At 36.2% G+C, this 25,890-nt stretch overlaps 1 protein-coding gene across 1 annotated transcript in view; it reads right to left on the reverse strand.

Moving 5' to 3' along the window:
• Nucleotides 1-25,890, reverse strand: part of KIAA0825 — a 230,629-nt gene that overhangs the window by 142,384 nt on the left and 62,355 nt on the right. Inside the window, exons 5-10 of the mRNA XM_084224964.1 lie at nucleotides 19,558-19,728; nucleotides 8,509-8,603; nucleotides 6,559-6,786; nucleotides 5,302-5,567; nucleotides 3,915-4,065; nucleotides 458-648 (exon numbers count right to left, since the gene is read on the reverse strand). Coding sequence (XP_084081090.1) covers nucleotides 458-648; nucleotides 3,915-4,065; nucleotides 5,302-5,567; nucleotides 6,559-6,786; nucleotides 8,509-8,603; nucleotides 19,558-19,728 — 1,102 coding nt within the window. The remainder of the gene's footprint in view (nucleotides 1-457; nucleotides 649-3,914; nucleotides 4,066-5,301; nucleotides 5,568-6,558; nucleotides 6,787-8,508; nucleotides 8,604-19,557; nucleotides 19,729-25,890) is intronic.

The raw sequence follows: 25,890 nt of genomic DNA on the forward strand, positions 1-25,890 counted from the left end.
CACCATTGGCATCATTCTGACAAATGTTTTGATGTGACCTTGTAGTTCCTTCACTTGAAAAGCCCTATAAAAACACAAATTCTATGGGAACTCATTAAATTTTCTTAATAAATCAACAGCTTGATTTCTAATCCTGACATTGTCAATTCTATCCACATTTTGGGTTGCATCACCAATCCTCTATGAACTTTCATTGTGAGGCTTTCAAACCAATCAAGCAGTTTATGGAACAACTTCACAGAGTTGAAAGAGGCCTTCAATTCTGCCCAGTTTGCAATATAAATATATAAATACACAAAATAAATTTTATTAAAACAAACATCAAAATGCATAGATTTGGTCTATCCCCTCTGCTATGGCCATTAACATGAAATTTGAATCAAAGCAGTGAATAACAGAAAATTAACATTTACTTCTTTAATCCAACAAAATGGTGTATTAAATACACAACCATTACCTGATTTGTGGTGTTCTTTTGTAACTGGGACACACCTGACAATATCTGGAGGACAGAATATCCAAAGATCGCTCTAGTACATCTGTAAGAATCTCCTGGGCTGTCTTTGGAGGTAGAATAGTCCATAGATCATGATGAAGAGCACAGCAGAAATAATGCCACATCTGGACAGAGAATGAGCATCTTTCCCCCTGTCAAAACCACAACACATTACATTACAAAACCACACCTTCCAAAATGTCAGATTCACTCTAACAGGTCTAATTAATTAAATCTGAAAGGAAACAGCTAAAGAGTTCCAGGAATATGATGGCCAAAAATGGTGCTTGAAATTATGTGAGACATCTTTATTTGCAAGGAAATACATGTTGCATTTCAGTCATAAAATTACAGTGCTGCCACAAAAGAAACCCACAGCATTTGAACTTTTATATCCTCAATTAACTTATTCTCAAAACTCATAGTGTTGTAAGTTTAGTTTAAAAACATAGGCAGTATTCTATAAACAGTAAAATACTCAGATAAACTTAACATAGCAGTTTCTTTGCCTACAAGAAAAAAATTATTTAATTACTTAAGCATGTGTATTTACTCAGATGCCAAAATGCTATGTGTAACCACGACTACAAAACCTTGGTTATATAAAATAGGGAAGGGAAGGGAAGGGAAGGGAAGGGAAGGGAAGGGAAGGGAAGGGAAGGGAAGGGAAGGGAAGGGAAGGGAAGGGAAGGGAAGGGAAGGGAAGGGAAGGGAAGGGAAGGGAAGGGAAGGGAAGGGAAGGGAAGGGAAGGGAAGGGAAGGGAAGGGAAGGGAAGGGAAGGGAAGGGAAGGGAAGGGAAGGGAAGGGAAGGGAAGGGAAGGGAAGGGAAGGGAAGGGAAGGGAAGGGAAGGGATAAGAACAACCGAACTAATAAACTGAAAATATAAGATATCCAGATTGCTTTACTAAGATTTTTATTCCTCTTCTAATTTGGATGTATTGAAACCAAACATTTTCTGGCAAGGAAACATCATTGGCATTAATATTTCATTGTCTAAACAGATCTATCCCATTAAGACAAATAAATATACAGGAGTCAAAATCACAGCAGTTACTCCATAATAATTCTAAAAAGCACCCAGGAAATACATTTCACGTTTCAATATTTCAACTAATACCTATTCAGCAAATAGCATTATCATGAAGCTTTTTGAGCACAGAGACTTCAATCTTCAGTTCCCACATCCCAAAGAAACAGAGAAATACTTTAAGTATTTGTTGATATTTTAGCATTATTAGAAATATAAAATAACCCCACCATTTTTAGAAAGCTTTTAGAATTTAATAGGCATTCTTTAACAATAAAATAAAAAATAATCTGGCTTCTTTATATATTAGCATGAGCATTAGCAGATTATTGGAAGTTGTCACTATTTGGTTTTCCTCTGACATAATATTTGAAGTGCATTTTCTATTAAAAAGTGGCAAAAATTATGACAAAGAACAAAATAAACAAGCTTGCTGACAAGTTTTACTTTTTAACTCTGTAATTATAAACACAAATCGTTTCACTTTCTCTGCTTTGGTTTATTTAAGTAATAGCTCTTTTCCCCTTTTTTAATATTTTACCTCCACTGCAGAAGCAACAATATCACTGAAGATTTAAATGAGATTCACTCCCCTTTTCTGACCTGTGTTTTTATTTGTCACCCTTTCTGGACAATTCTGATAAACATCTGCTATATTTCTGGACAAAATTATAAACATCTGCTATTTTTGCAGGCTTCATATAATAAAAACAGATGTAAGCTTTTATTTAGCTTATATATGAGGAAACAAGCAGCTGTGTTTTACTACATAAGCCACTCAGTATTATCTCTGAACAGACAATTCTTTATTCTTTGACTGTTAGAAAACCTAAGTTCCCACAGCTACAGCAGATGTCTGCTACACTAAGAGCTTCATTCAAAAACATAATCTGAAGAGCTGCCTAGTGGCACACTCTTCCTGCTGAGCTCCTGCGTTGGAAGAAGCCACCTCTCACTGCTGGAAGTTTCGGCAGGGAATTGCCTCTGTAACAAGCAATAGATCTTAATCCAATCTCTTCCATTCAGGATGCCTTCAAGAGATCAACTGAAGTCTCTGCAGGATGCCTCCTGAAGGAACTCAGAGCAGATCACAGTCCACCCTTGGGCCATCTCCCATGGTCCATTAAAAAGAGGAGTGATGATGTAAAATTACGTACTTTTCACCTGAAATCCTCTGTCACATACAGAGCTGAGACACCAGTTTTCCTCATTCCTTCCTATACACATCAGTTCTGTTCAGTAATGATAAAACTGCTTAGCTACTCCACATTCTTTCTTGTCAGACAACTGTTTCTCCATGGTGAAGTTACTAGATCACCAGTAAACAGGACACAGCACTATAGGCACTACATACAATGAAGATCATATCATGATTCAGCAGTTGCCAAAACCCACTGCCTTTCTTACCCTATCATCTATCATTCAAACAAAATTGAAATGTTTATTTACGTATCTTTGAGAGATGGACATTTTGATAAATTACTCTATGGTCTGTATGCCCTGTCCAGCACAATTTTTGTCACTGACCGAGCAGCTTCTTACACAGTATCTGTAGATTACATGTATCAGATGGAATTTTCTCTCATGTAAGAATTCTAGAAAATGTGTAACAGAATGCACTAATTGTCTCACACAGAAAATTATAGAAGGAAGGACAAGACTTCGTCTCCAAGAGATCTCAGTTATTATTGATTAAAAACCCATATAATATTTCACCCTGCAATTAAGTGAAAATAATTTCAAACAGTGTATGTCAACCTATGTTTGTATTTAACTAGGATGAAGGAAAAAATCCAATAAATGAAATAATTATCTTAATTTTTTTTTCATAGAATTATTAGGATTATAGCTATAGCTCAGACCCATGACTTCAAGATGCAGGTGAAATGGCACTGGTTATTTCAGAAATACATTGCTGAATGTTTTAGGTAACTATATTGACCATCTTTCTTTGTTTCACCCTTTACTCACAAAAAGTAAAAAGGGAACCAACTGAAAATAAAAATCAAAGAATTAGATAAAAAATTTCCCAGAAAAAGATCTTCATTTATCACACTTTCTAAAAGAAGTGTAAAGTCCTTAGAGATTAAGGTGATGGTGTCCTCTTTACTGAGTTCTATATAAATGCCTTGACACACAATAAATATTTTATGAAGTAAATGACACAAACATGCCATGGTAACAATCTATCTCATCTTTAAATTACTATGTATTCCTACATAATTTCTAAATAGACACCTGCCTGCATAAATAGATATTTCAAAGTAGTACATGCCAATAACTTCTTACGTAAAAACAATGCTGATCTCATCCTTCTGATTAGTCAGTGAGCTGGCAAACACTAAAACACATTTTGTAAAATGGAGCCATAGTAAACTTAACTTCACACCTCATAAAAAGCTTTGTAGTCATCCCAGCAGTGGCTCTCAGCATCCTGTAAAATGCTTGTAGCACAAACTCTGATGCAGTAGTTTGTAACTTGAAACTGGAGAATATTGATGAATTCCTGACATTTTTGGATAGGCACTAGGAACAAGGGTCTGTTTAGAGAGAATTAAAGACAATGAATGAAAGGCTGTGCACGAGGAGGTAACAATCCTTAGTACTGCAAATAGTTTTTATTAGTAGGTATCAATCATTAATTTCCTCTTAGTTCGGAACCTAGCATTCAGGTTTGTAACTTTTTGTTTTAAAAGTTCTCAAAATATGTCTGCCTGTCTATAAATTGCCATTTAACCAATCACTGAGAAATAAATTACTTCACCCTATTTTCTGAGACAAGTACATCTGACATTCACTTCTTTGCAGTTTTTAATTGCAGCATTTTTGCATCAGCAATTATTACAACAGCACTGAGTGTGACAAAATCACATAAGCACATACAGAGATTGCTTTTGGTAGGTATATACTAAAACTCTTTGATAATATACCTGAGTAGAATTATTGAGCAGTATTTTAGGTCAGACTTCCCCTCACAGAGATATACTTCATGCAAGAAACAGTAAAATATCAGAAGGAAAGCAGCTCAACAGTACATAAACCACTTAGAAATCATACATTTCGTAGAAATTGTGCTACTTCAGGATCACCAAAAACACTGTTTCTACTTCTAAATTGCACATGGCTGGAAATACGGGGACCAATAGAATCCTAGTATCTTAAGACAAAATCTCCTAAAAGCAAGTGCAGTTGTATTTCCTCCCAGGTCAAACACTGCCTTTGACTTTACACTCCTACTTCATATCTGCTTTAATTTTTATTCTGCATGTAATAATAAACTAAATTCTAAAATTTCGAAGTATTATATGTATTGTATTGTATGCATTTCTTCACATGTCTGAATATGCATGGTGTTAAGAAAAGAACAGAAATGTATTTTTATATTTTCCTCTATGATTGTAATGTCCTGAATTAGATCTTATGAAAATTATGCATTGCAGGGGTCAGAGAAGGAAATTAAGGCCCTAGTACTTTATATGACAGCAGAGTACATGCAGTTCCTTGGACGATTCTATTTTCTCAAATTTAATAATCAAAAAAAAAAATGATCTGCAAATCAAATGATCTGCAGATCCTACACATAAATAATTTGTCTTGCAAAGGCTGCTGTGGACTATCAGGTTGATTCAGGTATTTCCATAAAATAGTACACATACTGCATGTGCTAAAAAATGCAACGCAATTTGGAAAACTACCAGCACACTGTATCACCAAAATGGAATGAACTCTCATATTATTTACATTTGAATTAAACATTTTAAGTAAGAAGGACATACTTTTTGCTTGTTTCTCTCATTAAATTGCTATACATTGTAAAATGCTGAAAGACATATATCGCTGTGGAAAGGGCAGCATACAAGTCTTGCAGGGGAGCCTTCAAGGGAACATCTTTGCTTTTCTCCTCCAGTCTTGACAGAACAGCTGTTGCCACTTTGCTGCAGGCCTCTACAAAGTTTGCTCTAATTTCCTGAAGAGAATCATCTCTGCAGGCCAGAGCCAATGGAAGCAATGTGTCAAGTTCTTCCATGATGTCAGAACAAAACTGAGAGAAATAAATGTGGCACTAAGTTATTTGTATTCTGACAGCACTGCTTAATTTATACATGCTAGGGTCAGATTATTGAATAATGAAATTGGCATGAAACATAAATACATTGAATCAGCTTTACAAACATTTTAATCTCTTAAACAGCAGAGTAACATTTTTTAAAAGTAAATTAAATATTCTTTCATTCCTTCCTGCTTTAAAGCTGCATATTCTGTAGTAGGGGAAAAATTAAAACCATCTTATGCTAGTAATGCATTCATTTGGTTTCGATGTCACTAAATGTTCATTCAAAGCACAAGGTTAATTCCTTGTAAATAATGATAATTTTCTAAACTAATTAATTTTGAAAAATATACAAACACATTTCTTAACACTGGATTTGGAAACAAATGTGTCATCTCTTTATAAAGTCATACATTAATCTCTCTAAAATTATCTCCCCAACACTTGTGTTATTTCAAGCAAGCATTCCTTACCAGCATTCCAAATCTGCTAGCATAGTTGCAGATCTTACTAGAAAAAGTCTTTCAAACATACCTTTCCTTGCAAAAGGAATTTAATTAATAAATGATCTTTCAGCCAAATCAAATAACTCAAATTTTTTTTTTTACTGGTTATGCCAATTAGGTGAATGGCATGTCTAATGATATGAATACAGGAAATCCCTCTATAGCCATATTTCAAAGCTTTCAACATTTTCCCATCTAACCACTTAGTAACAGAGCAGATACTAATCAGAATGCTTTAGAATTTTTTGGCTGAAAAAAATGCTAGTGAAGTGTAAAAGGTAACTCTTTCAAGTACAAACTATGGGCTATTGTATAAAGCTTTGTTCAGCTTCACATTGTAATGCCTCTCCCTTTCTTCTTAATTCCATTTATATAAGATATAGAATATTAATAGTACTGTAAGTACTTCAAAGTGTAGATGGCAAACAGCCCTGGCATTCTGTCTGCCTTCAAACTTCAGATCTTTTGATACCTGCCTTAGCAATTCGTTTTGGTTGCTCTTCCTGTTGGACTGCTCTGCAGGACTCCCTCATTTGCTGGTTGTTTACAAGACTCATTGCACAGCCTGCGGCTGAAAACTCTTCCTTCTGCTCATGTTGAAGAATTTTAGATGAAAAATCCTCAATTGCTATTGTTATACAGTGAGCCACAGAAGAAGACAGGTCTTTAAATGCATTTCTCCAGCCAAAACTCAGTAAAATAGGCTGAAACACATATTAAAATTAAATCAATCCAAAGTCATTATTGAGTGTTAATATTGTCTGAAAATTAAATGCACATCTATAATTAAATTACAGGACACCATCACATTTTGAAATTATTTAAAGAATTTAAAATATAGTCCACTAGTGTTGAAATCATACTAAAAGCAGTATTTACACTCAACAAAATGCATAGCAGCATTAAATATGTCATCAAATTTTTTGGAAAAAACTAATTCCTGTTTAAACAAGAGAGCTTTTATAAAAACATGCTTCATCTTTACTTAATTTGTAATCTTTAACAGACTCTACTTTAAAAAGTCAAAGAATTTTCAATAGTATAACAAGTAATCTAGCAATGTATACCCTGTACTAATTTTCCCTGCAAGTTAACAACTGGAAGTTACTAACCATGAATCTCAATGGGAAACCCTTAAGAGGAGGTTTTAACACAGCCACAATGCATTTAATTTCTCTAGAATTGCATTTAGAAAAGATTAAAATGTTTAAATAGATATTTGTAGCTTTAGGCCAATGCTGGCTTCTACTGTGGTTTACATCAGTTCCTTGCCTTCTTTAAACAGAGGCTTCTGAAGTAATCTGAAGTGTAAGAGTTGCCAGAAGTAAACACAGTAGGACACCATTACTTTTCGACTTATCTGACTTTGCATTGCTCTTATGACTTATAACAGACTTAAACCTTTCCAGAAGTGGCCATTTGAGAATTGCACCAGTGTAAGAGATATATTTTAATGACATAAGATGATGTTCAGTAAATATCTCCACCATGAGGGCACAGTAGGAGAATAGAAAAGACAGATTTCTAAGTTTTCCTGCAGTTATAATACTAAATTGGAAGAGAATGAAATTGGAAGAGAATGAAGAAGGAAGGGCTACAAAGTGAAGCCCTTCCAGCTTACTTCAATTTAAAAGTTGTATCCTCCTTCCTTTTCCTTTCCCCACTAACAACATTCAGCTCTTGTAAGCACAGGGACAGCCCCCATGGAGACACTCTTTTGTACTCCCTCAAATTTTTTTATGGGGATCAAGTACATCCCAATCTACCGAAAATATTCTTCTTTGTAATACATATTAGTTTCACACACCAATCCAAAACACATTTTTTAAAAACTTCAGCATTAAAATCAAGCCATTAAGAAATTAAATTCCACTATTATAAAGTATGAGATGGTTGGAGCATTTATGTACCACAAAATCAACAATAAAAACGTGTTTTGCAGTAAATGGGAGCCAGATAAAAACAATCTTGTACGTACATTCTACAAAGCAAGTGCTTATTATACAGTAGTTTGTTGGCATCAGAAAAACTAGATATTGTATGACATCTATACCTCTAGGTACAGATGGTTCTAGGAAGAACCCTTATGAACAAATTCTAAAAAATACATAGATCTTCTTCAAGTTTCTTTGAGATTATATGTATAACACTAAGAAAGCTATAATATTTAAGTAATTTTTTTCCATTTTGTTATGAGGTATCTTATAATTACATTTTTTCTGTTAATAACTACTAAATACCACTTCTTTGAACGCCATGAGATTTTATTCCATCTAAACTGAAACTTTGCACATAGAAGTAATCACAGAAGCTGAAGTAATGAAACTACAGCAAGAGGTGTTTATAATGAACATGGTGAAAGCCTACATTGGAGACACACACAAAAGAAAACCCCATACAAAGTGTAAGACTCTTTTCATACTCACCTCTTCTACCTGAAGTAACTGTTCAGGAAGCACGCTGGTTTCATTTGCTCTAGTTTCTCCTATTAAAAGCTCCCCACTAGCTCTCTTCAGAACTCCTGCACAGTATGACAAAAGAGATCAAAGTTTAGATTAATTCAGCAGCCTTCAACATCTTCTTATATATCAATATGAAGCATAAAAAACCCCTCAAAACCCTCAAGAAGATGTAGGGGAATACTAATGTTATAATAAAGTCAAATTCAAGTTATATACAGTTTCTTTTATACAACATGATGAAATCAACATCTGGTGGTACTTGCATTTTATACAAATGCACATATAATGTGTAAAATATGGTTTCTTTTGTCATTAATGCATTTTTATACTGATTGTGAAGTCATCTCTTCTCAAGGAGAATAAATAACACGAGCTCAGCTATATAGAAATTATTTTCTCCTCTTTGTTCAAATAAATATATCAATTGAACACTAATATATTTTTACAGCCTTTACTTTTTGGAAACACTAATACAATAAGAATAAAAAGACAGTTAATTAGAACAGATATTATAGGCAAAATGATGGCTTATAAAAACATAAATAACAAGAGAAGCTCCTTAAGAAGGGCTGGTACAAAGCTCACTCATAAATCTTAGAGTAATGGGATATTGCCCCAGTTTTGTCAAGGACAAACCAGTATCTGGGGTTGATGTCACTTTTCTCAGTGATTCAAGAAATTTGGGTTCCTGAAATGTACTGATGATTTCTCTTCCAAGTGATTCAAATGGAGGTGCTTTTTGGGGATTTGAAAATCAAGGCAGCCTCGGTTGCAGTGACCATGAGATAGTGGAGTTCCAGATCCGGAGAGCACAAAGAAGGCTAAAAAGCAAGATAACAGCCCAAGGCTGCAGAGGAGCAGAGTTTGCCTCTTCAAGTATCTGCTTGGAAGAGTCCTGTGGGATAAGACCCTTGGTAATGGGACACAAGAAATTTGATTATATTCAAGTATCACCTCTGCTTATCTCAAGAGAGCTGGAAAAAAAAAATGGCAGAAAGCCTGCATGCATGAACTAGAAGATCCTCACCCAACTCAAACACAAAATGAAGCATACAGTGTGTGGAAGTACTGATGGGTAACTGGGAGGGAAACATAAATAACTTCTGAGCATGGATAAAGTTAAGGAAGCTAAAGCTCAAATGCAACTCATTTGGTCAGTGATGTCAAAGACAACAAGAAGGGCTTCTTGTAAGTACACAGGTGATAAATGGAAGACTAGAGAAAACATGAGCCCATTGCTCAACAAGATGGGGGACCTGGTAACATAGTTATGGAAAAGGTTGAGATAATGAATGTCTTCTTCATCTCAGTATTTACTATGAAGACCAGCCTTCAGGAATCTCAGGCACCAGAGACCAAGAGGTAAGGATACAGCAAGGAAGATGTACTCTAGATGGAAGAGGATCAGGTCTGAGAATAACAAAGCAAACTCAACATACTGAAATCCTTGGGCTCTCATGGGATGCACCTACAAGTGTGGAGGGAGCTGGCAGATGCCATTGCAAGGCCACTCTCAAAAATTTTTGATCAATCATAGCAACTGGGAGAACAGTCTAAAGGCTAGAAAGAGCAAATGTCACTCATATTTTCAAAAAGAGCAAGGAGGAGGACTTAGGGAATCAGAGTCTTGTCAACCTCACTTCAACCCCAAGGAATGTAACAGAGGCATTTCCAGGTGCATTACAAAGAATTCATCAGGAGCATTCAGCATGGGAATGCTTCAGTAATGGGAAGTCATGCTTGGCCAAAGCATGATAAAGTTCTATGAAGAAATGATTGGCCTGGAAGATGAGGGGAGAGCAGTAGATGTTTTCAACATGGACATCAATAAAGCCCATAGGATTATCTCCCATAAGAGTTTGTTAGAGAACAAGATGTAGACAAGATGTGTGGACTGGACAAACAGTCAGTCAGGTGAGTTGAAAAGTGGCTGAATAGGCAAGCCCCAAATGCAGTGATCTGTGGCACAGAGTCTAGTCTGAGGCCAGTAATTAGCAATCTATCTCAGGTCTTCAATTCTAGGTTCAATCCTGTTTAAGATCTTCATTAATGATTGGGATGATGCAGTACAGTGTACCCTCAGCAAGTCTGCAGCTGACATCAAACAGAATGGCAGATAGCTATGGTGCCAATCCAGAAGGACCTCAACAGGCTGGAGAAATAGGCACACTAAAACCTCACAAAGTCCAAGAAGCAAAGTCATGTACCTGGGGAAGAACAAACCCAGGCATCACCCCATGTTGGTGTTCTCCCAGCTAGTGAGAAGCTTTGCATAAGAGGACCTGGGGGTCCAGAAGTACACAAAGTTGAACATAAGCCAGAAAAAAAGGCTGACAGTATCTGGTCTGGATCAAGCAAAGCATTATAAACAGGTCAAAGGAAATTATTCAACAGAAGAGAAAGGGCAGGGCAAGATATATCACTAAAGTATATAAATACCTGAAAAGAGGGTCCAAAGAGGTCAGAATCAGTCTTCCACAATGACAGGGCCAGTGGTCACAGGCCCAAACAGATGCAAAGCCAGGAGGTTTCCTCTGAACATCAGGAAATGTTGTTTTTACCGTGAAGGTGACCAAGCACTGCAAGGTTGTCCAGAGAGGTTATGGAATCTCCATCCTTGGAGATACTCAAAAACTATCTGGACATAACTGTGGGCAATTGTCTCTAGAGGCCTTGCTTGAGCAGGGATTGTTAGACAATATGAATACCAAAGACTCCTTCCAACCTCAACCATTTTGTGATTCTGTGAATCACAAAGAGATACAAGAATAACACCAAACAATATGTATTTTAAAAATCTGTCTTGCAGCATAAACAGGACTGGTGCAAATATTCCTAAAGTAATGTACTTTGTATGAAATTTAAAGAGGTTTTAAAACACCAGGTGCTACCAAAGCATCGTTAAAGATCATCTTCCAGGGCCTTGGAGGTCTTCAGTGATCTGAAGCCACTAGTAGTACATGGGCAAGGTTTAAAGAGCTTTTCTTTCTTTATGAAATTTCCAACATTAGATTTAATTTATCCAAACCAGATTTAACCTTTCCCTTAATTGATTTGCATTCTGAAAATAAACACTGTTTTTCATGCCCTTATACTGCCCAACACTGTAGAGCTTTGAAGTTTTTGTGGGGTTTCTTTGTTTGTTTGGGGGTTTTTTGGTACATTTGGAGTTTTTTTCCCCAAATACCATTTTTGTTTGCATTTTCAAAAGACATTCACAGATTTAAGCTGGGAAAAATGAAAGATAAAATGGTAGAACTTAAAAACAAAAGATATCAACCAGGCCATCCAACACCTTGATCCTCATCACTAGAGACAGTATTGGAAACTTACTGGGGTTTTTTTCAGCATGTTTTAATGTATTTTATGATAAAGTTTCTAACAGTTTGCTTTAGAAATTGGTCCAGAATTTAAAAAACCCAACTAATAATCTAACTGGATATTTTCCCTATTTTCTATTCTGTGCTTTCTACCTTAAATTTACCCTTTTTTCCTTTCAATTCTCCTTTTTTATAGATATAACATCACATTCTAACGATAACCACAAGTAAGCTTCTAGGCATTCACATTCTTATATTATTGTCACTACTTAGAATATTTATAACTGCTATTTATAACTTTTTATATCAAGACTTCAAAGAAAACCTTAAACATTTAAGCTAAAATCTTTGTGTATTCACAGCATTGCTGCCTTACTTGTTAAGATCTCACAGATGAGATAAATAGGTAACTAGCTGATGGTAGACTTGTGACTCCAGGACCACAGGCAAAGAGCCAAGTGGGTTTATGCTTACATCCATACCAGTTATTTAACAGGCTCTTTCATTATTAACTTAACATGTTCTACTAGATTATTCCACCTCCTTTTTTAATTAACAGTCTGGATGGACATCTCCTTTATACTCATATGTACCTATGCTTGTGCATGTAGGCTCATGCACATTAAAAATTTCACTGGTCTTCTCAAAGAAGCCCCAGGTTCAAGCCTCCCATATTTTACTGACTTCCTTTGGTTTCCCAAATTTTTGCTTTCCCCAAATCTCATCTGGGTATGGCTGGCTAAGGCCATCTTCTTCAATTCAGCCTCCCGCTAGCAAGGGTCACCTTCCCACTTTGTATTGAACACTGTACATTTAGCCACAGCCCCCCATAGAGCCTCTGCTCCTCAGATGGTCCTACAACCTTCCTCTCAAACACTACTTCCACAGAGACATAACAAATTATACCCTTCCTGTCCTGCGAATTCTTCACTTGTGTGAGAGACTGAAAGGACTGCTTGTTCAAAATGTTTTGGGGGTGTGTGTGAGGGAAAGAGGCAGGTCAGGCCTTGTTCTGGTGAGGCAGAACATCGGCTCCATATACCGCACTCCCACAGAGCCTGCATCCCAGCCCCAGAGTGGCCGCCAATCCCTGGCACATTGCAGGCAATGCTCCACACCCTGCCCCTGGAGCCCCAGTTCAGCCCCAGAGTGGCCAATGAGTGGAACTCTCACCTGGGGAAGGGCCCAGGAAAGCCAAAGGGTATTTAACCTGAGACATAAGGTCAGCATGTCTTGACCCCATCTCCTCTTTGGATCTCTATGAGCTGAATACTGCTGGAAGCAGGAGTGGTAGTTATGTTTGTTCTTTTCTACATAATTGCTGCCTTTCTCTCTTTCTTCTTTTAATTCCCTCTTCTTGGAATTTTTGAGTAACTTGAAACTGAACGGGCTTAGAGTTTGCACAGTCAAATGAGCTAAGTTAATGCTTTGAAAAGTGTTTTATGTTGATTGAATGCTGGCCTAAATGTTTTGCCAAAGTTCCTTGATATCTTGAAATTGCCAGTAAAGTTGTCTTGACCTCTTGAGAATATCTTGTTGGTATTTGTACTATGTGTCTAACTATGAAAAACCACAAGCCCTTTTAAGTGTCTCATCAAGTAAAGGATTTTAAGGGCTTACAAATTGTCTTCTGATTGTCTTGCCCTAATCAGAAAACTCTCCTGGGAAAGGGAAGCAGAGCTTTATTTAAGGTACAGCTGCTACTCAGCCTAAATTAGTTTGCCACTGCGGACAGAAAGACAGGCATGGGTCTGAGGAAACATACTTATCTAGACAAATTCCCTGACTCCTCTCTTTAAATAGCACATATCAAACTGCTTTTCCACAGATGGAAAGAAATGCATGTGATCCCTCTCACATGGTTGTTTAGAGAAAAGAATTTGCAGAAAGAGAGCTGAAAAAAGTGAATGTTGTGAAAGAAGATGGTGGTTGAAGAAAAATGTAATTTTCTCATATTTGCTCCTTTTCCGGAGCATATTCTAAACCTTCAGCATTCTTGATTATTAGGGAAGATTGGATTAACCACGAATCCTTGCTTTGTCTTTCTCGAAACCGATGTTCTACAAACATCTAGTCTTGATGGAATGTTCATAATTTGTGTACTTTCTTTAGTTTACCAACCAGGCAGCTTTAATAATTTTGATTGTAAATAATGAGAACAAGATTACGTGCAGTGCTACACTTAAAATCAAAACGCTTCAGCCAACTTTCCTTGTGTGTATCAAAATTTGTCTGGGATTATTCTTCTCTTCAAAACAATTGTTTGCCTAGGCCCCCTTTATCTATTTATTTCTTTCTCCAATTCAGTAATTTTCTGGTTTTGTAATGATGATTACAAAGACTGGAGAATGACAGTGACACCTCTTGTATTTTAAAGATAATTATTGTTATTTCTTATAAGAAATTCTATTCATTTTTTTTAATAGAATTCCACAGCTTTCCTATTTTTATAGCATTTAGGGCTATAAGAACAGTCACTGTGACATCATCTTGCAGACAGCATAGATTAGCAAAGTATCAAGGAAAGCTTTTGTATGAGCTACCCACTATCTGTGTATAAGTTAAGAATCAGTGCTATCAAAGTAGCTTACAAATTGGATTCAGCCAGCTCAGTCAGAACTTTTATTGAAACCATGATGGAGATAATACATCTTGCAGAAGCAGAAAGAACCATTCCTCCAAAAATTAAATAACAATTAAAAAATCCCCACTAACTATGGGTCAAAAAACCCTTCTGCTATCTATCTTCAATAATGAACTTTTTATTTGTACTATACTGAGCAAACTTTACTAACCCAGATGCAGAAAATGTACTTCTGAAATAATATTGTCCTCCTAGTGCAAATTTGTCTTCACTTTGGATTGATCCACTGAAGCTTGTATTTGTAAAAGAAGATACTTGAACATCTTATGCTGAGACCAAAGGAAAAAGCACAACTTTTTTTAATCTTCAATTGCAACTTTTGCAATACTGCAACTTTGCAATAAAAGTCTGTCAGGAGGATGCACCTCAAAATTTTTATTCTACATTCCTTTTATTAGACTTTCCAGATACAGATATAGAGTTAAGCATTTCTCTTTAAGGTGTGAAGACCTTTGTAAATCTTCCCAGTCCCATGAGACAGAGCTTGGAAATCTAAGGATTTGACAATTTCGCCCACAGTGTTTTCAAGCATGCCATTCAAAAAAGGCTTTCTTGGTATTCAATATCTGATCTGTCCAAAGTTTACCTTTCTCACTGAAATGGGGGAAAAAAGTGAGAAATATGAAAGCACATTAGATATTTCTGATTTTTTAGAAGTTTTAAAAAGGGGCTTCTGAAAACCCAAGAGGGAAGAAAAATCTAACTTACAGATGGAAAGAGAATGCAATTTGGCAGAGTTCTAAACCCAAGTCTCATGCTTAACACTTGATTGCAGATGATCATGTTCCTGATTGCTTCAAAGAGAAGCTGCGATGCTGGGAGTACTAGGTATGTTAGAACATCTCATTAATTTCAGCTGAATGTAAATAGAGAAGTAGACTATCGCATCAGGTAGGTACGACAAGATACCTGCAGCTGAAAGGGTTAAATAGTCAAGAAAAAACTGGGGATGGTTACTCCTCCAATTTTATGAAATCCAATGCCTGTAGTGGAATGAAGTGATGCACCATTGTAAATTAATGTACTGTAAATGATTAAAAAAATATAGATACCTTTTCTCTGAAAGACAGAGTAGCAGTCTTGTCCAGATGTCACACTAACGTTCAGGGGTGGAACAAAACCATACCATCACTTGTTTGTCCAAGAACTTTGCATGATTTTCTCCTTATTTTGATTTAAAGGTTAACTTGAAGAACACATTGGTAGTAGATAAAATGTATATTTATACTTGTGCTTAGATAATACAAATACAGTTTTAAATCAAGCTCAAATCTTGGTGTATACATATTGAGGAACACTAAGTTACTGCTGGTAAAGTAAAAAAATAAAATCAGGAAGAATTGGATGGAGAACAGTGAAAAGAAGTTAAGAGTGGAAAATGCAATTCAGAGAATTCTTTTCTCCAATCTATGCAAAGTAAATTGTGAAAATGAGGATTCTGAATATATTCCAGAAGATGCCAGATAAAGAACTCCAACTGAACTCAGAAACCTATCTGTATCACCTAAAAACTCTCTACATCCATCTCCCTACAGAGTTCACTCTGGTTCACTGTTTCCTTTGGTGCTATTGTCTGCCATGGGGTTACCATCAGAGAACACTGGTAGGCAGTACTTCCCTCTAACATCTATTTTCAACGGCCTAAATTGGTCTTCATAGGATTCCATTGTGCACGCTGCAAAGAAACTTGTCTTGTTGCCAGCTAGAACTCTGAACTACATGTCTTTCTTTTCTTCACTGTTCTTTTTCTGGTTCACAAGCAACCTCCTACCAAAAGCAGAATCTGCAGAAGAGACTACATCCAAGCAATAATGCAATGAAAAAGTATGAAGAGAAGCCCAGGTGGCCACCTTGCAAATTTCCAATGTGGAAGCCTTCGACCTCTCCGCCCAAGAAGCAGCTATAGTCCTAGTGTAATGAGCTTTACAAACCCTGGGAGCCTCTTTACCCTTAACTACATACGCCTCTCTAATACAATCCCTTAACCATCTAGCTAAGCAACTCTTAGAAGCCATTTGACCCCTCTTAAGACCCCCTAAGAGTACAAACAATCTGTCAGAAGATATGAAATCTTTGATTCTTCTGTGATAAACCCTAAGTGTTCTTCTTACATCCAATTTATGCAGCCGTTACTCTTTGTCATTGCTGGGTTTAGGGAAAAATGAGGGCCAAGAAACCGTCTGGTTTAGATAAAACTCAGATGCCATCTTTGGGACAAAAAAAAAATTTTACAAAGAGGAACCATCCAAAGAACTACTTTGTTTCTGATGGAACTTTGTACATGTTCTGAATATCAAAATTCAAGTACTACATAATATAAAACAAAAAATCAATTGACATTGAAACAGCTATACACATAAACACACCACTTGACACAAGCACATGAAAAAAACCATTATTTTTGTTGCACCCCTGTGTGAGCTACATAGATTAAAAGTCTCCCATCAATCCTAAAAGCAACCAAAACACAAAGGAAACAAGTACAAGGCGTCTGTCTACGCAATGCCTAGGGAAACTTTAGGAAACTTGGACATTCACCTACCTTTTATGAATTGGCCATCTTTCCCTAGTTTGCCAGCAGTACTACTTGCAGAGCACTGACACTTCAGATATCTCTCACTGCAGAGACTGAGGGGTATACCCAACCTAGCTTGAACCCACTGAGAGCATGGGTAACTTTCCAGCACCATCAGCACTCACTTCAGTCTGGGCTAATTCACTCTGCTTCTTAGACTGGTTCTGCAGCCTGTGCCGCACTGTAAACCTGACCTTTTGACACAAGTTAATTTAAAGCTGCTTCAGACATACCTACACTCTTGACTCTGCAAAATTAAACAAGATTTCTAGTAATAAGGCTTCTAAATAAGAACTGAAGATGGCCTTTATATTGTCTAGTCACATATTACAATGTGTTCTGATGAAAATAAAACAAGGATTCTAACCAATACTTCTTATCAAAAAACTCAGCCATCATCTGTGAAAAAACCAAAATTATCAACCCAATATAGGACATTAACAGGGAAAATCTTGAATCCTTTTAGGTACCTGGAACTACTGTGAACATAGCTTTCGTTCTCCCATCATCTTTCACTTCACTACAACTGAGATTTCCAACAATACGAAAATAAAATAACGCAAACAAACCTTTCTTCTAGTCAGACCTCTTGTTAAAAATTTCTCTGGAGATGTCTTCTTTTCACAAACTATCTGTAAACATATCACTGAGAACAGTTTTGTGAATAGAACCACCTGATCTAAAAACAAAAGTATGTCTGAAGACTTCACTAAAAGCACTTGAAAAATATATACCCTCACTTGTTTTTCAGGGTGAAATGAATTCTATGTTTTTTCTGGAATGTACCTTTTACCCATAAGACTGCCTCCTAAAAGATCTAATAATATTTCCCATTCATTCCCATTCATTTGATTAAGTAGAGATACCACTTAAGAACCAACTTGCTGTAGACATGATTACTCTAAAAGAATATTTCTCAAGAAGGTGGTTTAACTCTTTGGAGAAATAGTTCTGTATGTAAATAAACTTGGAAAAAATTTTATTAATTAATTAAGCAAGATAATTTTTACTTCCGGGAAAATAAAATATTTCTTGCTAATCTTGAAATTGTTTAGCTCTCTGAATTACTGGAGATCACATGCCTTAGAATATAGTCACATAAATATCAAATAAATTTCCCATTCAAGACTTACTGAATTTTTTTTACACTTTCTTACATAATACAGTAATAAAAAGTACATTTACCATTGCCCTTACTGAGTGTATACCTGCCCAACACACAAGGAAAACTCTACAAGTTTATTCTAAGACCATTTTGCAGAATCAAGGCCATAAAACATAAATGATAATGTATAATAGCTTAACATTTCTTGAGAATTAGTAAAACTGAGTAACTAAAAGGGGCAGAAATACATTGAAGTCACTGAAGTCATTGAAGTCAGCAAAAATGGAATTTGAACGCACATTTTATTAGAGCTTTGATGTATATTCTAAAAATATATAGGTTAACCTGTATTTCTTTATTTTGGAGTGCCAATATTATAGGTGAAGAATACAACAACAAAATGTGCGCCTTGGAACTCTTCTTATTTAATGTTTTTATTTTCATCAATATTCATAGTATTCTGAGACTACATCATTCCCAAAACACCTTTCTCCTCAGCCTGCAGCTTGACTATAGAGATAGTGAACATTTGATTTCACCTATCCTCTCTCCCTGAGCAGCCTGGCCTCATTTCTGGTCTGATATTTTCCTGCAATAGAATCAAAGCTCTTGAAACCACTTCTCTCTCATGACTTGGAGTCTCCACTGGCAGAAGTAGCAGAGTAGAAGAATATTTGTGAGCATTCTCCTGGAAGGTGTTATTCACCTGAATTTTCACGATACCTGGTTCTACTGAATACAATTAGATGGAAAAAAGTGAGCTTGGAACCTATAGCAAATGCAAACCTGAGGCTTGATCATTTTACTGATCCTCCTTCTGTAACACAGCCACTGAAGCAAGCAAGATAAGCACGCTAGTAAACACAGTGCATTTGAGTAGGTGCGAGAAATACAGGTTAAATATGGACTATATCCTTTAGCAGTTAGTTTCAGGTACACTAAGATCAACTAAACTAGTATTAATGTATGCTTTTCTTTCTTGAAAAAGTCAGTTTTCAAGGATAAGTTCAGAAAAAGTCAGTTTCAAAGAATTCATACACCAAGTACTGTTGTGTCCATATGAGACATAGGATTTTATAGAGAATCCAGTAGGAGATATCTTGTTGCAGTGTTTGATAGTTTTTCATCATGGCTGTCCATCAATATCTACAGTTAGTACATCACATCCCTATATACAACAACCAGTTCTTTCCTACAAGTCATCGTGCTCAAATGTAAATCTGCACATTTCAAAAGCTTTTTCAGTGGATATGGAAACACATTTATTTGAAAAATATGATGACATAAATTAGGTAATTAATGTTGAAAATAGCATTAAATTATTCTTTTGCACAAAATAAAGCAATAAATCAGGACAATCGTTCATTACCTTGAACATTCTTATTCCTCTCTGTAAATGAAGGCAGCAGCAGAATTTCTGTAGAAAGCTCTTCAATTTTTTCCTCCATTAATAAGAAGAGTTTGATAAGTTGAGAAAGACATTTGAGTTGATATAAGGTTAAGCAGAAGTTCCGTCCTTTCCTGTGGTATTCCTGGGAGGCTATTGAAGCAAAATTATAAAATAGCCTTTATTACAGCTGAAAAAAAATGATCCTGCAAAACTGATTATGTAAGACAGCAAAATACATCAAGCAATTTAATTTTCCTTGTAACATAATGTATCTATTTCTCATTATTAAATACTGTTACATTATTTTTTCCTAAGTCTTCAGAACTTCCCAATTATCTGTGAGGTTCCAATTGACTTCCAGGTTTTGTTACTCATTAACTGGGATTTTTTTCCACACAATGGATCTACTCAGGAATGTTCTCACCTGTGTTTTACAGAAAACGCACTGTGTTGCAAAAGCCGAAAGGGAAAAAAACACATTATTACTGTATTTTAATGGTTTGGGACATCACATCACTTGTCACTCTGCAAGTCACCTTGTCTGTTTAACAATCTGCTAGCACAATACAGTTGATGAATATGACATTTGAGTGAAAGAAACATCAATCTAGCACTCCACAACTTTAAATATGTGGGGTTTGAAAACAAGTGAGACTGTCAGTGAGCAAATATCAGCAAGTATTATAACTATAAGCATTTGGTATTTAAAAGAAGAAACCGAACATTTTATTTTGAAAGGTTAACACACGCACTCATAACATATAATCATGTCACATCAACCAGGGAACTCTGATTTCAGCACAGTCAGACTATAAATGACTCTGAGATGTTTCCAATTCAGTATTACCAAACCACATGGGTTTAAGTACTTTAATTTTATAATGTCTTTAAATGTAACAAATTTGCACTTCTATGCAAATTGTGATGAGCTGATACCATGTTCCTATGCAGTTCTGTTGCAGATGTAACATCAGCAGAAAAGTTAACCTATAAAGTGTCAGAGGGAGAGCCAGAGTAGTTTGAAAGGGAAGCTCTGAAGGACGAACACAAATATAAATTGATTGAAATGTACTTTTATGTGTCAAATCTTTCTGATCTTTGCAAATTTTAAGTATTTTGTAGCTTCCTTTCCCCTCAAAGTTTCTAAATATTTTTTTAGGCATTTAAAATCACTTTTCAATAGACATAGATGTAGTAACAGAGCTAATTCCATAACTTGCTATTCCAGTTTTAGAGCATTAGAGACGGGACTGCAGGTTTTGCATCCACATCTGAATTTCCTCAAAGTTCCAAACAGATGTATTCATGTTAGTTCCTTGCATTTCTAAGAATGTCAAAAGAGTTAAGCATAATTGCCTCCGTTAGTGTCTTTCCTCTCTGAAGAATGAGTAAATAACAAATCTATCACTGGATTTCTAATTTTAAGTCTTAAATCTACAAAAAAACATATTCACAGGATTTCACTCCTTACATGAAAACAAGAGAATATAATCTGAGTTTAATTGACATGAAAAGACTGCCTGAATCTGCAGCATAAGAACCACAAAATACATCCTAAAAATGAACACTACATTAGTTCTATCTCCTGTAAATTGAAAACCTTGTGATATTTCTGCCCCATCCATTGAGGAACAAGGAAACAGTCCACTTATTTGAATTGTCTCAAATGATACTGTCCTTATTAGATTGAAAGAAAGTGGGTGTAGAAGACAAAGGTATACCCCAGTAATGCTGTGTTTAGAATACATTACCAAACTCAGAAAAAGTAAAAACTTTTACTTTTAATGATCATTCAGAATATATTTCAGTTTTATTGTTTCTCAGAAATGACAACTTATTTATTTAGCGCTTGATGCTCAGGTAGTGTGCACATACCTGATTATCCAAAGCTTGACTGAAATGCCTTCTATATATCCAGATCAGTAGTTTTAAAATACTGATAGCAGCATTTAATTTTGAAGAACACTGACCAGTCTGCTTGAACAAGCACATCACTGTCCATTTTTTAGCAGAATAGAATGAAAAGGCACCTCTATTCTGACATTGTTCTGATTGGACAACCACAGGACAGAAACCTTTAAGAACTGTGTAACAGCCAAGAGCAAAGCAGTCAATGCAATGACATAGAGAACATCGCAAAATAAGCTTATAAATAATATAGAAGATTGTCATGAAGAGAACATGTCTCCATGTGAAATACATGTGAAATAGACACGAAGGCTGTGATATATGTTCAACATAACCTCAGTGACATCAGCCTGTTTGGAGGCAAATTTGCCAGATTCACAAAGTGGAGTACGCTTACTCTGAAAATGTTACCAAATGGATCGTGACTTGGAGGGTTGGGTCAGAAAACTAACGTAACTCATTTAGCCAGGTGACACCCCTCCATTATGAAAATAGTCTGAAATTGTTGTTAGGATTCCATCCAATCCATAGAGGACCATATACAGGATGGTTGAAAGCCCGTGAAGCTGATCTCAGCCAGCCACGAATCAGTTAAGCAGTGGCATTCCACTCTAACTGCAGAATAGAAAGGAAATGGAGAAAGTTACATGATACAAACCAACTTCCTTCCTGAACCACCTGCAACTTACTGCTATTATTCTTCTAATTTTGATTTTTTTCCTGCATTTCTGACTTTAATTCATACAGTCCCCCCTGTACCAGGAAATAGCTGCAGCAGAATCTTTGGATACAGACAAACATAAACGGGGCCTCTATAGTACCTCCTAACAACAGGATATGTTGCCTTTCTGCTAAAGCAATAGCTAGAGAAAAGGATTTCTGAAAAGGGACAGAAAGACTGGTACAGAGGTTATAGAGGGGTAAAGTGCATTCTACAGCCTTTGCCAATGTGCCAATGAGCTGATTTACAAATACTGCTCAAAAAAAAAAAAATTGAGATAAGGACCTAAACAAACACAGAGGAGTAAAAAATGGTTCTGAGCGCCTAACATAGCCCCAGGCTTCTGTCTCTGCAAAACAAGGATCATACCAATACTGTTGTACAAAACCAATGCCTATGCTGATGATTCTTAAACTACTCTGGAGGCCAAATCTGCTAGCAGAAATATCCTAAGTCAGGAAAATGAGCTATCTTAAGCTACAATAGAAAAGATTCAACCAAGCACAGTGTTAGGGACCACTGAAGTCTGGCTGCTACTTGAGGAACAGGGAATCAAGCACGATAATACAGCCAGCAGGACAGGCTCCTTGCCAGCCAGGGCCCAATCATGCAGATCCTAACTAAGGCAGAACCTGACATGATAGGTTTCAACCAACAGTCCAGATCATCAGCCAAGTTAATGGTGATGACACAAATCTGAGGTCGAGTCAGGAAGCTAATTCACCCTTTTGAGTCTGGATCTGGTCCAGTGAAGGTAACCACAAGTCAGGCAGAGTTCAGTGACCACTTAGTGGAACCATGGTGATAAGGCAGGTTCAAGCTCATGGCAGAAAAATTGAATCAATGGGGTAGATGAACACCAAGACAACAACTGTGATGTAGTTCAAGCGGAGATGGAGGACTCAGGTGCAGGTGAAATAGATCTCCTGGGCAGGCTGCAGTGTAGGTCCCTGAAAAGGCTGGTTAGGGTCTTCAGGCTCACTAATGCACACAAGGCTTTGTTGCATAGCTCTTAAGGAACTTGAATTTTCAAAGACCTCAGAAAAACTGGGAAACTGTCTTTCTGCTTCATGGAGGACAGAACAACTATTTTGCTAAGAGGAAAAATGACAGAGTACTTGAGGTTTCTGCAGTTCTTTCTGGGTGAATATGAGGGAGAAGACTAAAAAATTACTTGAATTAACTTGAACCTGCACTGCATTTATTTGTAGCAAGTAAATAATCTTGATGGTTCCTTACACAAAACTGGAATGAAGCAAGGGAATAAGCTCAAAACTTCGATGCAGTTTAGATAATCTGTACTCTTGAGTTCCTACCCCATAGAGGCAGAGGGGACCCAAAGGATATTTAATTTCTTCAAGCATGCTGATTTACTACCCCAACTATCAAAAAATGGGCACCAGAAATCTGTCAACCCAAACGACGTTACTCTTAGAGAGAGTTTCTATTTTTCTAATAGAAAAAGAAGGCCCAAAAGAAGGGTGTCTATCAATTTATGCAAGGTTTTTGTGCTGGTGCCAAGGCAGCTGATGCAGTTATACAACACCGGAGAAACTAGGGGTACTATTTTCAGGTTTGGCCTTTCATTTTAGTAGAACTGAGCTGAAGAAATTTTCCTAAGATCTGAAGGACATGCTACCCTTGTTGAAGAATAAAGCAGTCCATTTTACCAGAGACTATTTGGCTGGATGTAGCTGGACAGATGGTATAGAATTTCACTTCACCAGTGATGAAATTGAGAGGTGCCCGTATGAATTCTAAGACAGCTAATAAGTTAATTAAAGCATTTTTCAAGCAACAGAAAGTGAAAGACATTCTATAAAGCACTTGATTATTGTACCTGTCCTTCTCCTAAGTACTTAAATTCAGTAGCAAGGTATCTGCCTTTATCTTAGCACTTTTAAAGATTTTCCCTCATCTTTGAAAAGAAAGATGTATAAGAAATAAGGCTGAGCTAGATCTAGATGACCTGTGTATATCTGCTAACTTGTGATATTATAGCAAGTTTCAAAAGTGATACTTTCCTCAAAGCTGTAGCTCTTGAAACCATTAAAAAAAGTGTTCCAACTCCCTTGGTTATAGCCTCAAGGCACTAAAAATCTTAAAAGGCAGAAGAAAACATGTATGAATGAGAGCCATAAGCTAAATGTAACTTTTGTTATTATTTTCTCTTTTTATTTTTTTTAATGAGCATGGCACCTCTAATGTTTTAAAGAATTTTGAATTTACATCTCAAAAAATGAGTGCCTAATACTGATCATTTCAACTCATCCAGGTATGTGATGCCGTAAAGTGTGGCACAGAAGTACCTGCACCAGAAGTGAGATGGCTCTAAATGGTAAAGAATAACTACATTATGACAATGTTGCTCTCAGATTAATTAGCCTTTACTACTCACTCTACAGAGCCACATGGCTAAACTGCTTCTGAGATTCATGGTGGAATCCTTGGAAAGCAACCTGATGACTGTTTTTTTCAGTGATCACAGTAGGGATTTCTCTCAGCAGGAACCAAGGGTCTAAATCCCTCTTAAACAATTATACAATAAAATTCCTTCCCAATACACAATACATTAAGTATCATTCATCTGTCCCCATTTCTAAGGCTTGATTTCATGTAAGACAGACCTACAATATTGTTCTGCTATGAACACAAGTAGGCAATGTCAGGAATTTTATTCAATAAAGCTATATAAGGAAGAAAAAAAAACCATCAGAAGTGCAATATTAAATTTAAAATCTAACTACAACCTGCACACATAATAAACAGAATTACCATTTTGCTAAAATCCAGAAAGAAATAGCCTAATAAAGCAAAGCAAACTTAGCTGCTGACAGTCACTGTGTATAGGGGTATTCCAAGAGGTAAATTTTCCAAGCCATTCACAGGGAGTTACATTCATAAATTCCATTAACAATAATGTGTTCCTCAGATCTCAGTGATATTAACTTTTAAATGATGCCATAACTATTATGAGAATCTTGCATTTATGACAGTATTCATCTGCACACTATCTCCTAAACAGAGCTTGCATATAAGTTGTATTATTCTTTCATTTGCATTTAGTAAAGATATATTCCATTTTTATGGACATCTGCTCACAGTTTTCTCAAACTGTGTGTTGGTATACAATTTTTAATGCAACTGCTAGGTTTAAATAATTGGTATTGCTGGATATAATCGTTAACTTGCTTATAATGTAAAAAGCAACTTAGTATTTCTGCATAGCAGATGTAATACACGGTATTACACAGAACTAAATTATTACAAACAGTGCCAGCAGTTTTCTATACACAGTACTTACGATAATTATAAAAAATCATCTTCATTACTGCAAGCTAGCATTTTTTTAACAGTTTAATTTGGATATGTTACAAGATACATTCAAGTCACATGGATACAATTACTGCAAACCCAAGAAGCTATAAAATGTTCCTAAACAAATCCCTTTGACCCTGTTAATGTCTGTTTCTTATTAATCTAAGGCTACATTGTCTGTAGCATGAATTTTTATGGAATATGAAAAAAAAAGGAAATCCCCTAACAGTTGTTATTGATTCCACCATTTACTCACTCAAAGATAAGTGCCATTTACAAAGCAGAACAGATGCAGATGCTGACAGAAATGTAAACAATTGTTGCATGGCTTTCTGCCAGATTCTAAGCCAATACATTAAATTCCA

This window comes from Fringilla coelebs, assembly GCF_963513975.1.
Source record: "Fringilla coelebs genome assembly, chromosome: Z".
In the NCBI taxonomy this organism is placed as follows: Eukaryota; Metazoa; Chordata; class Aves; order Passeriformes; family Fringillidae; genus Fringilla; species Fringilla coelebs.